The following is a 15,129-nucleotide window of genomic DNA, read 5'->3' as shown; positions in this document are numbered from 1 at the left end:
AAGCACGTCTCAAGACCCTCTTTCTTCGACCGCACCATCGGTCACCCTCCCTACCCTCCACCCCTCCCGATCTCAACCCCCAGCTCGGGTCCACACCCCTGACTGTCCAGCGCCTTGGGACGTCCTCCCGATGTCAATGGCGCCGTGTAAATGTAACTTGTGGTTGTTGATATCGCTGCGGTAACTCAAAACTGTCTGAGAGAACAGCCAGGGGCTCTGTCGTGTGTGGACTAAACGCGGTTATCCCTATTTTGGGTCTAAATTCTCACCTGTTCTGCCTTTGGCTTGAAAATGACGGATCGCGTCGTTTGTTTAAAAAAAAGCTAAGTGTGTTTTTATTTCTTTTTCCATCAGAAAAGATGCAAGAAGTCTCCTTCCAGGATAAAGAGAAGGAACATCAGAGCCTGCTTCAGGATGCGAACGAAATGAAGGTAAAATACAGCAGAAGTGAGCTTTCGATCAATGCTCTCGATCAATGCTCTCCTGATAGGGAGCAGGGAATCTACCCACAAGGTTTCGTCCACTACCCGCTGCCTCCGCTCGACTGGCTCTGACCTCCTGCTTGTCCCTTGCCCCCTCCGCTCCACCAACAGAGGCCGCGCTTTCACCCATCTACGCCCCGAAACTTTCTCCCCCAATCCCTCTGCCTTGCCCCTTCCTTCCCCTGTTTTAGATCACGACTGAAGACCTTACTTTTCGACTATGCTTACGGTCACATTCCCCGACACCACCCCCCCCCCCAAACCCTGCAATTATAATTAATTATGATTAAAAATTTAGTCCCTTAAGCTCCAGCAAATCCCCAACACTCAGAGGCCCCCCCAAAGCCTTGGCTGTTGCCAACCTGCGCCTAATACTCACCAGAATTAGGTAAGCGGGTGTCCCCCTCTGGGGGGGAGAGGATGTATTCCACTACCAGATGTGAGGAAATTCTCACGCATAGGTCCCATTTACATGTGAAACACTCTCAGTCTGCTTTCAATACTCTTACACCCAGTGATGGGTTTCCGCAGTTTGTCAGAAACCTGACTGACATTCGGGGGATTTGCATCTTTTCTCCAGAAAACCCTGGAAGAACAAATGGAGAACCACAGAGAGGCCCATCAGAAACAACTCGCTCGCCTCAGGGACGAGATCGAAGAAAAACAGAAAATCGTCGATGAATTTAGGGAGTAAGTATCCGATGAAAGTTCTGAATTGCAATTTGCCATTAAAGGAAACGTGAAGGTACTAAATTGTCCCCACGATGACATAGGGGCAAGTTAGAGAATTCTGTTGACCTGCGGATCCCTGCCTTATCAAGCACTCGCTTGCACGATTTAAACCCCATTTAAACCAGAGATTTTTGCCCTTTGCATCATGGAGTCGTGTAGCTCAGTGGTTAGAGCACTCGCCTCGCAAGCGAGAGACCTGGGTTGGATTCCCATCGGGGCGAAACCTTGGGCCAGTGTCCTTACGCCACACGCCTCTGTTTACAGCGCAGTAAGTAGGAACCCCGGTTGTTAGTCAATTGGTGGATCGCTTTCGGTGGTAATTATCCCTCCCCCCAAAACACTTGGCCACTCAATCCACGATTTGTTTGGGGGACACTGCTGTGTGTAATCGTTGCCGTGTTTCACCCACAAAATATATAATCTGTGAAGCGCATTGAGACACCTCAACGACGTGATAAGGTGCTAATTAGGAATTTAGATGTCAATTGATTGGCAGATTGGGACTAGAATACAAATTACTGTTGTATAGTGCCTTTCACAACGGGAGGACGTCCCAAGGCGCTGGACAGTCAGGGATTATACAATAATCCCTTTTTTTAAAAAAAAGGGTCACTCCATCCACGACTGTTTGTGGGGACGCTGCTGTGCACAATTGGCTGTGCACAAAACATACAGTCAATTCATTTTAGAGTATATTCTGCGAAGTGCTTTGAGACCTCTTGAAGACGTGATAAGGTGTCGTATCAAATGAAGTATTATTATCATTATTATTGATTATTATCAATAAGCTTTTGTGCTCGCTGTTCAGTACCAGAGCTAACACACAGCTTTGTTGTGTTTCAGTTTGAATCAGAAACTGGTGCTCGAGCAGGAAAAACTGAACTCTGATTTTGAGAAGCTGAAAATGGACGAATGTGAAAAAAGTATGGAACTTCAGAAACTTGTGTAAGTGTTGCACTGTGTCCTGCAGAACGTATTGATCTGAATCAACCTTGGAGGTCGTACGTCACTTAACGACTCTCATTTTCAAGACATTTTTTGTGGAAACCAAATAGCAAAAAGCCGATAGCCCAAAGGTGTAGACACACACTAAACTGGAGGTGGGTGGGTTGGTAAACGGAGGACATCGATTCAGGATAATCGTCAACAGATCCAGAGGGGAGGTGATTGAAAATCAATAGTTGTTGGGTTTTTCAATTTTCTCCGAATTGAGGAAAGGTAATACTCGTCGATAAACATCGTTCTATTTGTCCCAGGTTTTTATTTCGCATTTAGAGCTAACTATAAATCATGGACAACTTCTGGGTCAAGAGGTTGTCACAGGTCTTCACTTCCTGTGTTCTACATGCTTCCCAGATAATGGTCTGGGAATAAATAAACAAATACCAAGTTTGTATTTAACACAGCGTTGGGAGGCACAGCAAGCCATCTACATCAACATTCCCACAATCAGACAGCTCGAGGAGGGAGATAGTAAAAGGTTCTTAATCCACTGTACAAAGGATAGCCTCTTTGCTTGTCGATAGCCCATTCTTACATGAGGATTTCTTTTTATTGTGGAGTGGTTGCACATCACTGAATTTGTCCTTCAGTACAATCCTGATGATATTATGGTAATACATCACTTTAAGATAATGTGGAGTTTGGCTTCCGCCAGGTAATGGAATTATCCATTTATATCCGAGTTCTGCTTTGGGCAAGTGGTTTATTATTACAATTATAACTGCAGTATTATAACAGTGCTATAATTATTTCTACATTTCTAATTACATTCAGATCATGTTGGTGCAAAGAATTTCCAATGTAATCTACTGTCCTCTCTTTATGAAGGGGGAAATGCTTGTTTCATTTATACAGTAAACATCACATAAGTTGTACCATTTGGGCCCATACATTTAATATGACTTATGCAAAGTATGAGTTATGTCAAACTAGCATAGAACATGAATGACACTTGGGTGGATGTACGACTTAGGCCATTGTACGATTTATACAGATCAGACTTATGGGGGTTTAGCGTATCAGCTTGTAATAAAATTACTCCAAGTACTTTTTTTTTTATTTCTCTGCAATTTTAGACTCCTCAATGATAAAAGAGAGCAAGCCAAACAGGACCTCAAAGGGCTGGAGGAGACAGTTGTAAGTTTCAGCATGAAGCTGATTACACTTGAACGGGCAGAAGACCGATGCACTGTCTTCATCATTGTAACACAGAATTTAACACAGAAACAAAAACTCAAGATCACTAGAGATTCTGGTCCGGCAAGAATTACAATTTCAAAGTTAAGACCAAATAGAATTATGATCTTAAATCTTTCAAGACGTTAACATTTAAGGTCAGGTTAAAATTTAAGATTTATTTTTATAAATGTTATTTAAAAAGGACATTCTTGCCCTAGAGGGGGTGCAGCGTAGATTCACTCAGTTAGTTCCTGGGATGAGGGGACTGAGCTATGAGGATAGGCTGAATAAACTCGGGCTGTATTCTCTAGAGTACAGAAGAATTAGGGGAGATCTTATTCAAACATATAAGATTCTTAAAGGGCTGATAAAGTAGACACTCAGGGTCTGTTTCCCCTGGTAGGAGAATCTATAACCAGGGGTCACAGTCTTATTATTAAGGGTCAGCCTTTTAGAACAGAGTTAAGGAAACATTTCTTCACTCAGAGGGTAGTGAATTTATGGAATTCACTCCCCCAGAAGGCTGTAGATGCTCAGTCCTTGAACATCTTCAAGGCTGAGACTGATAGATTTTTAAAAATAGAGGGATTAGGGGCTATGGGGAGAGGGCGGGTCATTAGAGTTAGGTCTGAAGATCAGCCATGATCTTATCGAATGGAGGGGCACAGGCTCAAGGGGCCAAATGGCCTACTCCTGCTCCTAATTCTTATGTTCTTATGTTCTTAAGATCATGTTGAATTGTCAAAAAAACACTTGAGTTCGGTTTCTCAATTTTGTTTCTCAACATTCGCTCAGAAGCCGGCTTCAACTCATATCATGACTGAATTGAAGAATTCTCCGCAGTTCTGAGCAACGTTAACTTTGTAAAGACTTAATAGTCTCGCAGGGTTGACAAGATAGAATTTGGGGGCTCTGGTACCTTGTTTTAGGATAGAAACTAAGCGATGAATGGAAAGATTTGTTCAGAAATGGATTGTGCTCTGAACAGCAATGGGTTGCTACCAATTGGGTCCTTTTCTTTTAAGTCAACCAACCCCTTTTACAAAAATCTGCACCTGAAACCCATCCCAGCTGCTCTTGTGTGAAACGCTGCCTCTTATGATTGAGCTAACATGCTGAGATCAGTCCTCCTTCTGACGTTACTGTTTCTCTGATCTTGTCCCCCGAAAACAAAAGGCGAAAGAACTTCAAACCCTCCACAACCTCCGAAAACTTTTTGTCCAAGACCTCACCACAAGGGTCAAGAAAGTAAGTGACTGGAACTTCCAACTACACCCTGTGCTCTGTGTCAGACGCTCTCGCAGAAGGTGTTAACGTCATCGCGTATTTCCTGAGATAACTTTGTGTTCCCGGCCGTGTCTTTCCTCAGAGCGCTGAATTGGATTCCGATGATGGTGGTGGGAGTGCTGCGCAGAAGCAGAAAATTTCCTTTCTTGAGAACAACTTGGAGCAGCTTACAAAAGTTCACAAGCAGGTATGGAAACCACAGGTGGTCCCGTATATTGTGCGTGATCAAAAAGCAAATAGTAGTTCAGTCCTTCTCCCAAATTACGGTTACAGTATCTGTTATCCGTACTGAAATTGGGGCTGGCCAATTGGCGGTTTGCTTTCCTGGGGGAGGGGAGGGTGGGGGGGGAATGATCCCTTGAACAACAACCACCACAACAGGAACAAAAATAACAACTTGGTCACTCAATGTTTTGTGGGCGACTGCTGTGCGCAACTGGCTGCCGCGTTTCGCCCCGCAAGACATAAAGTCAATTCACTTTACCGTATATCCTGTGTAGCGCTTTGAGATGTCTCGAAGACGCGATGAGGCGCTCTGTCAAATGCAGAGATTATTATTGTTATGCCGTAAAATTGTTATGATTATTATTGTTATGCTGACCTTGTACTTTGTGGGCGAAATGCGGCAGCCATTTGGCGCACAGCGACGTCCCACAAACAGCCGCGGAGTGAGTGAGTGAGTGACTAAACCTCCCCGTTGCTCTTTCAGCTGGTACGTGACAATGCAGATCTTCGCTGTGAGCTTCCTAAGCTGGAGAAACGACTTCGGGCTACGGCTGAGAGAGTCAAGGCACTGGAGAGTGCACTGAAAGAAGCCAAGGAGAACGCCATGAGGGATCGCAAGCGATACCAACAGGAGGTCGACCGAATCAAAGAGGCGGTGCGAGCCAAAAACATGGCCAGAAGGGCACATTCCGCTCAGATTGGTGAGGGCGCCGCTGCTTTCGTTTGATGTTGTTTGGGCTGTCTCTGTACAATCGAGTTTTCTGCTTGCTTCGGTTTGGAGGGTTTAGTAATTATACGGAAGTTTAGGATCATAGAATCTTACAGCACAGAAGGAGGCCATTCAGCCCATCGAGCTCTTTGAAAGAGCTATCCAATTAGTTCCACTGCCCCACTCTTTGCCCAGAGCCTTGTAATTTTTTCCTTTTCATGTATATATCCAATTTTCCCCTTTGAAAGTTATTATTGAATCAGCTTCCAACACGCTTTCAGGCAATGCATTCCAGATCGTAACAGATAATTATTTGATACCCATGGTTTACTCTGATGGGTGAAAGGGTGAAAGCCTGAAAGGGTGGGTCACTATGATGTTAAACAGATGGTCTCGGTGCTCTTAACTGTGTCTTGGTTCGTAAGGCCATCAGGTGATTTGGTCTGAAGAAAAATGAAATCAATGAGAGCCTGGAATAGAGCGATGGCTTGTTCTGAGCCACCACTCTGATGGAGGCTGTAAGAAGATTCCTGGCAAAATGAGGTTTAGTGAAGAAATCCTCCTTCTTGCCTCCTGAACAAACTGCGTAAAATAAATAAAAATAATAACAGTTGCGTTTTAAGAGCCAGAGTTTCGGGTGAATCATCTGCCCACTGAAATTCCATTTAGTTGTTATCCCCAAAAAAGTAATCCCAGAACAATACCCTGAGATACTCCTGGACAGGAGAACAATAAGGGCACAGGTTCAGGGTTGTAAGAAGCATTGGTTTACACGAGCGATTAATGATGGGAACAGGGTTACCAGGAAGGGTGGTTGAGGTCAAGGCTGTTGGACTCATTTATGAAACAGCTGGATGCTTTAATGGGTAGGGTGGGTGTTCTGGAAGGGTGAGATCAGATGAGCCTTAGGGTCTCTTTCATCCAAACCTCTCTTGTGATCTTCAGAACTGAAATTAAGTGCTACAGCTGAGACCAGCTAACAGTACAGACCGCAGGTTGATCTAGGAACCTCCCAGGGCTGTGTATCTCAAGTTTCACTCGGGGCAGTGACTTTGTCAGAAACTATTACTATGCCTTATTTTTGTTTAGAAATATAGCAACTGCAATACTGCCAAAGCGAAGCAATTACTAGGCATAGTGATAGGGTATCTGGGCCTCCCTTGGACTTGTTCCTCAAACAAGATTATTTGCAATAGAAAGAGAGTGTATTGATACTCCATATAAATATTCATATAAAATGAAGAGTATTATATTAATACTTCAAGGCCCGTCTCACAACCGATCTCATCGACCGCTCCTTCGTTCATCCTCCTACTCCCACCCTCCCTGCCCTCCACCCCTCCTGATCCCGACCCCCTGCTCGGCTCCAACCTTTGACTGTCCAGCACCTTACGCGGAAGGCGCTATTCAAATGTAATTTGTTGTCGTTGTTTATTAAATAGCTCACAGGGAGAAATTCCACCTGGTAGTGGATTTACTCTGTTTCAGAGCATCCAGAATTTGGCAAATTGTATCCTTCATGTTGGTTTTCTGTAGCGCTTTAAGATAAACTTTCAAAAAAAACCCACCAGCTTCTAAATGAAGACTTTAATTCAGGAATTGGACAAATTCTGGATGCTACGTAAATAGAGCAAATCTTCAATTCAATAAAACTTCGATTCAGTAATCACTTTCAAAAGGGAATTGGATATATTGCAAGGCTACGGGGAAGGAACGATGGAGTGGGACTAGTTATATAGCTCTTTCAAAGCTTCTGTTCTGTAAGATTCTATGATTCTGTAAAGATCCGGGTGAAGCATAGAAGCACTGTGAAACATCCTTCTGACATGGAAAGTGCTGCGTAAATGTAAATTGCAAATGTATATCAGACTACAGTGCACGCGCCTGGTATTGGGTTGTGAATTAATTTCTCTCTATCTTGTTGCATTCCAGCCAAACCTATTCGTCCCGGTCACTATCCAGCTTCCTCTCCAACGACCATTCATACGCTTCGTGGTGGTGGCATTTCTGTGACTTTGAACCCTAGTTACTATCACAACAAGGAGAAGTAGTAAGTAGAACAAAGACTGATCAAAACTGAGCAATTCACATTTGCTGCTCACTCATGATGTATCTCAAGCAAAGGTACTCTGCAGTACTATTGAATCCAGTAAGAAAACCTATCCCATTAACCATCCTTAAGGCATTCGGTTGGTATTAGACCTTCAGTGAAGATCCGTGTTCTCACAACTCAAATGTAGAAATCACTCTTTTATTCTCAAAACACAACACAACCAAAAAAAATCTTCCCTGATGGACAAGGTGCTTTGCAAGCCTGTAGACTTATCTAATCAATAATGTCCCATAAGCTATGGATGATGTGAGCTTGCTTTTAACATTTGGCAGGAGCATTTGTTTGAATCCAGCTCCTTAATTAATGCAGGAGGCAGGGATTCTGACGCAGAATGCTGGAAAGGATTGTGTGTGTTTTGGATGCATTACAGAACTCCACTCCAGTGCTGAGCTGTTGGTAATGAAATTGCTTCTTGCGTAAAACTATGTTGTTCTCGGTGGAAGATTCGTAATGCGATTGAGTTGAAGTCCTTGCTGTGTCATGCCGTACCCTGACTTTGCTCGCAGTTTTAAAAGCTGTAGCAACACCGAGCGGGAAATCCTGACCGAGAGCGGATGTTGCTTCGAGCTTACGTTGGGGCTGTGAAATGCTTTAAAACCCTCCGCAATTCGATCTGTTTTGCTTCTAAATTGCAAGTTACGATAGGCACATTCATGATGGGTATGGCATTGGGAGGCAAGCCAAAGTAACTGGGCACATTGCAATTGCTGCACATTATTTAATAGCGTGTGAAAAATTCAAGACACTTCATCTATTTTAAGAAGAAAGAACTTGCATTTTACACAGCGCCTGCCTTATCAGCCCAAAGTGTATCAAGCTCGTCACAAGTGACTGTTCTTGTAGGCTTCGTGGCAAGATTTGAATCAGCAAAGATCCTGCAACAGCCATAAAATGAATAAAGATAATTCTTGCATTTGATGCAGCGTGTTATCATGTCTTTGAGACACCACCACCACCAGATTACATTTGATACAGCGCCTTTCACGTCGGGAGGACGTCTCAAAGCGCTTCACAGAATATACTGTAAAGTGAATTGATTGTATATTTTGTGGGTGAAATGCGACAACCAATAGCGCACAGCAGTGTCCCACAAACGGTGATCAAATCATTATTTTTTTGAGCGATTATTACCCCCGGAAAGCGATCCACCAATCGATTAACAACCGGGTTCCTACTTGTTGTTGTTATACTTAGTGCTAGGTAAATAGAGGCATGTTGTTAATCTTTCGCCCTGACTGGGATACAAACCCCAGGACCTCTCGCTTACGAGGCTTTGCTACAGCACTCCAACTGAATGCCTGAAAGATGGCACCTGTGTCAATGCCTCGTTCCCTAATATTGTATGGGAATGTCAGCCTAGTTTGGGAACTTCAGTCCCAATGTGGATCTCGAACCCAGAGGCAAAAGTTTTACCAACTGAGCTAAGCTCATCTTGCAACAAGAGACCTATCCCATCTGTATTAACCTTCCAGTATGAAGTTCAGTTTCATCGAAACTACGCAACGATTTAATATCTTAATGTTAGACCTATTTTGCTTCAACTTTTTTTTTTGCAGAGAATGTGGATTTAGAATAATATTTCAGACCATACTTATGGTATCGGCGTTACTTGGACTGGAACACTCGACCTCTTTGCCCGTCTCTCCGTCCGTCCCTCCGTCCCTCCAACCTCTCAAGCAAAAAAACAAACAAGATAAAGCTCATCTCTTTTTATTTCTCTTTTTATTTCTCTTTTTATACTGGGACCCTTTCCTGTAGGCACGAAGAGCACTGTATAAATGCGACTAATATAATAATAATCCTTACATTTGATCTAGAGCCTTACCATGTCGTCGAGACATCTTAAAGCACTTCACAGAATACACCGTAGAATGAATTGACTGTATATTCTGTGGGCGCTAGTTGTTGTTGTACAAACCGAGATTAATTCTGCCGTTAACAAAAAACACGTTTCTGCAGTGGCGCGGGGTGTGGTCAGTGCATTCCCTCGGTTGACAGCTTTAATCATTTTTAATCATTTACGTCAATGTGGATCTCAGCCCCTTTTTAAACGCAAAAAGGATCTTGGATCCTGACTTCGCTCTGCGGGACAGACAAGTCTGAATGTGCCGCCTGTCAAGGTTAGCTAAGGTTGCTGTAGCGAATGCTAATTCAGGGCTTTTGAATTAAGTCCTGTGTAAATGCATTCTGAGTAATGGACAGCGGACGGCTGACAGATGATACATTAGCAAAGAGAAGCACTTTCCTTGGAGCCAGTGTCGGCTTTGCCTGATCACTGATGGGCTCTTCCCTTGGGACTCTCGATGTTTAGCCACTGATTGGTAGCGCTTTCAATTTTTTTGTTGCTGTTCAAAGCAAAATGCCCTGAAGTTCGAACGTTATTTGCAATCTCTTGTACGGATATTTGCCAATTAACGCAAACCCTGTGGTCTGAAACGGAACAGGAGGGAATAGAAAGGTGATGGCTCTGAATAGCCATAAGGTGGCGATAGATGCCTGTTTAAGAAAGCGAATGGAACGAGAATCTAAGTTAGTGCCTTTTTTAGGACTAAGTCAATAGTAATAGTAATAATAATACTTGCATTTGATATAGCGCCTTATCACTTCTTTGAGACGTCTCAAAGCGCTTCACAGAATACAACAACAACAACTTGGATTCATATAGCGCCCTCCACGCCGGAAAGGCGTCTCAGAGCGCTTTGCAGTAACGGACCCCGGGGCCGAGCCAGGGGGAGGGGGAGGAAGGTGACCAGATACGCTTTTTGGATAGCGCCGTGAGATTTTTGACATCTCATTGTGGAGTGCTGTAGCTCAGCGGTTAGAGCACTCGCTTTGCAAGTGAGAGACCTGAGTTCAATCCCAGGCAGAGGGCGAAAACTTGGGCAAGTTTCCTTACTCCACACAGAGCCTAATAATAATCCCTCCAAAACCAAAAACAATAATAAATTGGTCATTTTCAATCTACGACTGTTTGTGGGACATTGCTGCCGCGTTCGCCCACAAATATACAGTCAATTCACTTTACAGTGTGTTCTGTGAAGCGCTTTGGGACGTCCTCCCGACGTGAAAAGCGCTATATCAAATGTAAGGATTATTATTATTATTATTATTATTATTATCCACCTAAACAGACAGGACCTCAGTTTAACGTCTCATCGGAAGGACGGTATCTCCGATAATGCAACACACCCCGATCATTATATTGCCGGTCTAGGTCAGCCTGGACTACGTGAGTTCAATGTCCCGACGTGGGGCTTGAACCCACAACCTTCTGACTCAGAGGTGAGAGCGCTATTGACTGAGCCAGGCTGGCACCACTGGTGTACTGGTATTGGTTACGTTTGGCCTGGGAACCCCTGGGCTAGAGTGGGGGTGGGGGGGCTGGGTGCGGGGGTTGGAATAGTCCTTTATATGGAAAGGCAGAGATCAGTGCTGAAACAACAAGCATCAGGGTCTGTAACAAGCCGTGAGAGACCAAATCCTGGGATTGGAGATTTAGCTGAAAGAAATTATGAAGCAGAGTGAATAAAGGACATCGTGTCGCTGAATAAAGTGCAATGACTTGCGTCTTGGCAGCAGAGTAACCTTGGGGCGGGGGGCGAATTATTCAATCAATTTGAATATGAAAAGCTGGCCTTTTTTTCCCCCTCCCCTGCTCCATATTCAAGCCAGCAGATGTTGCTAGGCCAGTTGCTGAGCAACCCTCCTTCTTGACCCAGGTGCGACTGGGATTGGTGTCGTTTTAAATGTCTCAGCGAGCTGCTAATGTGTCGGAACAAATAGAAGGCTGAAGTCCGAAAGCCCTTTATCATGAGGGCAGCACTTCTCCTGGTTTGCTTAGTGTTAGGATAGGTCTTGATGTCTGTACGTTGGCTCTGTCCGCTCTGGAAGGAAGTCACGTTCTGCGTATTGGAATGGAATGACACCTCTTCCTACCTTTCTACCCTTTTCTGCCTTATGTGGAGTGGAGTCCTGTAAGCGTATTGGTTTTAAACGCTCGCCTCGCAAGCGAGAGGACCCGGGGTTCGATTCCCGGTCAGGGCGAAACCTTATTTTGATACGATAAGATGCTATAAAATACAAGTTCTTTCCTTCCCATTTAGAAAACTGAATGCTGAGTTTAAACAAGTCCTTTGCCACATTGCTGAGATACAGTTCTTTAAACAGAGCCTTGACATTCAGGATGACCAGGTAGACAACAGAAAGACTTCACAGCGTTTGGTCTTTCAAGTCCGTGTGATTGTTCTTAGGTCAAAAAATATCCTGGCCAGCCTTCTGTAGGATGTGTGTCACCTTAGCTCAGTTGCTAACACTTTCACTTCCGAGTCACAAGGTAGTAGATTCAAGCCCCCAAGGTGGGCCTTTGAACTCATCATTTAGGCTGACACTCCAGTGTGGGGCTGGGGGAGGCCTGGATTGTTGGAGGTGTCATCCTTCGGATGAGATGTTAAACCAAGCATCCCGCCCGCCTGTTTTGGGTTGACGTTAGAGATCCCGTGGCACCATCTGAAAAGGAAAGGAAATTTCTCCCGGTGTCCTGGGCCGGCAATTCCCCGGATCAAATTGATCATTCACTTGACGACTGACGGTGGGACATCGCTGAGTGCAAATTGGCTGCCGGGTTTGCCTACAATCGCTGCGCAGTACATCCCGCGCAGCCCTGTGCGCCGACCACTGACGTGACAGGCGTTACGTCAAATGCAAGGACTGTTATGATTGTTATTATCATAAAGCAGGGTGTGTGTGTGTGTGTGCATGTACGTGCAGTCTAATGATGACCTCTTTGTTCTTTCCAGGTTGTGATTTCGGGCCCAGCATGCATTAATGGCCTAAGACCAACACGCCAACCTTACAAGAGAGACCTGCGTTTTAACCATATGCATTCTTCGGAACTGTAGTCATAGTGCATCGGCTTTCCATGGGATCAAACCTTCACAAGCTAAATATGTATAGACCTGTATTCATCCTACTTCACCTAGCCTCATGAATCATTAAATGTACGTGTGTGTGTGTGTGTGTGGGTGTCTATGTGTGTGTGTTTGTGTATGAGCGTGAGAGCGCGAGAGAGAGAGAATTAACCCTCGGCCTTTTTTTTGCAAGACTGTGCTAAAAAGCTAAAGTTATTTCAATATATCACAGTGTCTTAGGAAGAATGTTACCTTGTCTTGTGTCTTGTTTGATTTCCTGTATGATAATAAATCGTTTCTTGTTTTTTTATTTTATATTTTGGGTGCGGGCGGGTGGGCGGGTTTACATTGCTGCTAACTATAAATTTAGGGGAGCGACAAAAGGAAAAAAAAAAAGAAGAGGTCAAATTTGTGCTGGTAGATTTTTTTTTCTAAAGCCTGGTCAATGTAGATCAACGGAATCCACAATTTGGACAGCAAGAGTAAGATGCCTTTTAAGACAGAAAACTACAAACCCTGACTTAACTACGCTAAACAAAATGTGTTTGGATTTCACACTTCACTTGGGATCATTGGGATGAGAGCGACTGGATTGAAAAGCTGAAGGTCTAAAGGACGTAACCTGGAGTGCAAATCACGCCATTTGGGTCAGAGGAAAACGTGGCCTTTTTCGAACTCACCGTTTAGGACTGATACATTGTGCAAGGAACACTGGAAACAGATGGGAGTCTGTCATGCAACATACCAGGCCATACTCTCCATACCAGGCCTTCAAAAGGAACTTGAGTCTGTCAAAATGTCAGCTGCCCACCGCCATTTGGAGGCAATGAGTAGGACTTTGTATTCTCTCCGAGTCCCCAAAAAAAGAAGCAGGTTTGTGTGAATTTGCGTGCGTTGACTGCTGGGTATTTCAATTGATGTCTCCGTTGTCAACTGCTGGGTTATGTCTATATGCCAATTATTGAACACAGGTAGCTTTGGGGGGGTGGGGGGGGTGGGGGAACAGACTGTGCTGGTGTCTAAGGAACATGTGGTCCCACCGACCATACCATCTCTCTTGCGAGGCAGCAGCGCGATCAACATAACTGTTCACAGGGCGAGGACTGATGCGTTCCGAAAAGAAGCCGCCTTCAGACTGCAGTGGTTTTTGTGGGCCCAAATGTTCCGAGACTATCGGTTCCAAAAGTAGGTATTGTTTACGTTTCTGTTCACTAAAGATTGCACTTTATGTACTCGTTGCATTTTTATGTTGTGATTTTCTCCTCCCGTTTTCCACGGACGTTACGTTTGCCCATTGATAACTGCTCGTCAAGCCGACGGTCTTTCTTAACGCTTAGGACGTTGATCTAGGGGCAAGAGGGGTATGGGCCTTTGCAGTTCTCTGCTTGCTCTCTCTCTCTCTCTCTCTCTCACCCTTTGCTAGATGCTGATCAGCCAGTCAGTCCATCTAGTAACCACACTCGATGAATGTCCCAGGCTTTTGGAAGATCATCGCTTGTCAAATGTCCTTATTAACAGATGTCCATTTATTGCTGCCAATTGCCCTAACAGTCCTTTTGGGTGATGGCATTGCATTGACAAATAACCTTGCTGACTTAGCGGGTGTCAATGCAAGTCGGGATCCCAATTACCTTCTCGTATCGAGGTTGATGGACACCTTCCCACAACAGGTCTTGCAGTTGGCCTTTGTGAACTAGATCCTGATCAGACAGTCAGCTGATCTAGTTTTTTCGGGAGGGAGTGTGGCTTCTCTTCCAACAAGTTGCCGCGGGAGATTTGAAGCAGATAATAATAATAGTCGTTTTGCATTTGATCAGTCAATTGATCACGCCTTCGAGACGTCTCAAAACAGATCGACTGTATAGTTTGTGGGCAAAATACGGCAGCCAATTGTGCACAGTTGTGTCCCACGAACAATCTTGCATTGAGTGACCACATTTTATTTCTGAATGGATTATTACCCCAAGATAATCCCGCCGTTCACTTTACGACTTGGTCTCTGACTTTTCCAAGCCGAATGATTCCTGCATCTATTGACATGACATGTCGTCCTTATTTTCTATTCCTCCCCCTTTTCTCCCCCAATCGCTGATCGTGAGTGACCTGAAAAGCTGATATCAACTGTTTCGCCTGTATATCGAGGGAACGACAAATCCTTACACTGTATTGATGCTGAGTGCCTGCAAATGTCTGACAAGAGGTGAAAATAATCTTCATACTCGTTCAATGTCCATCATCTGTGTCTTGGGGTATCTTCTGACTGGTAAATGTTCGGGTGTGAGGCACTCTGTAGTGTGTGCGTACTTTGTAAAAATGTGTCTCTGTATTGCAGAAGTGTTTCTCTTTATCTGGCTGTGTGTACAGTAGTCTTTAAACGTGTTCATTTTAGGTAAACCTATTTATTAAAAAAAAACCTATACAGTTATTTTGTTCTAATGATATAAAACTGAACGCCGAGGTCAGCGAATAGCAAAACGAATACTGTGAGGTATT

At 44.2% G+C, this 15,129-nt stretch overlaps 1 protein-coding gene across 1 annotated transcript in view; it reads left to right on the top strand.

Annotated features, from left to right (window-relative positions):
- The window catches only part of kif5c (kinesin family member 5C), a 65,686-nt gene extending 52,908 nt beyond the window's left edge, over window positions 1–12,778 (top strand). The window contains exons 18-26 of the mRNA XM_007896345.2: window positions 355–431; window positions 1,063–1,172; window positions 2,058–2,159; window positions 3,293–3,353; window positions 4,572–4,643; window positions 4,765–4,869; window positions 5,392–5,608; window positions 7,549–7,666; window positions 12,526–12,778. Coding sequence (XP_007894536.1) covers window positions 355–431; window positions 1,063–1,172; window positions 2,058–2,159; window positions 3,293–3,353; window positions 4,572–4,643; window positions 4,765–4,869; window positions 5,392–5,608; window positions 7,549–7,666; window position 12,526 — 863 coding nt within the window. The 3' untranslated portion in view covers window positions 12,527–12,778. The remainder of the gene's footprint in view (window positions 1–354; window positions 432–1,062; window positions 1,173–2,057; window positions 2,160–3,292; window positions 3,354–4,571; window positions 4,644–4,764; window positions 4,870–5,391; window positions 5,609–7,548; window positions 7,667–12,525) is intronic.
- The last annotated feature ends 2,351 nt before the right edge of the window (window positions 12,779–15,129 follow it).

Source organism: Callorhinchus milii, unplaced genomic scaffold (genome assembly GCF_018977255.1).
Source record: "Callorhinchus milii isolate IMCB2004 unplaced genomic scaffold, IMCB_Cmil_1.0 Scaffold6, whole genome shotgun sequence".
NCBI classification, from domain to species: domain Eukaryota; kingdom Metazoa; phylum Chordata; class Chondrichthyes; order Chimaeriformes; family Callorhinchidae; genus Callorhinchus; species Callorhinchus milii.
The sequence above is the reverse complement of the archived record's forward strand: the minus strand, read 5'-3'. Positions and strand labels throughout refer to the sequence as shown.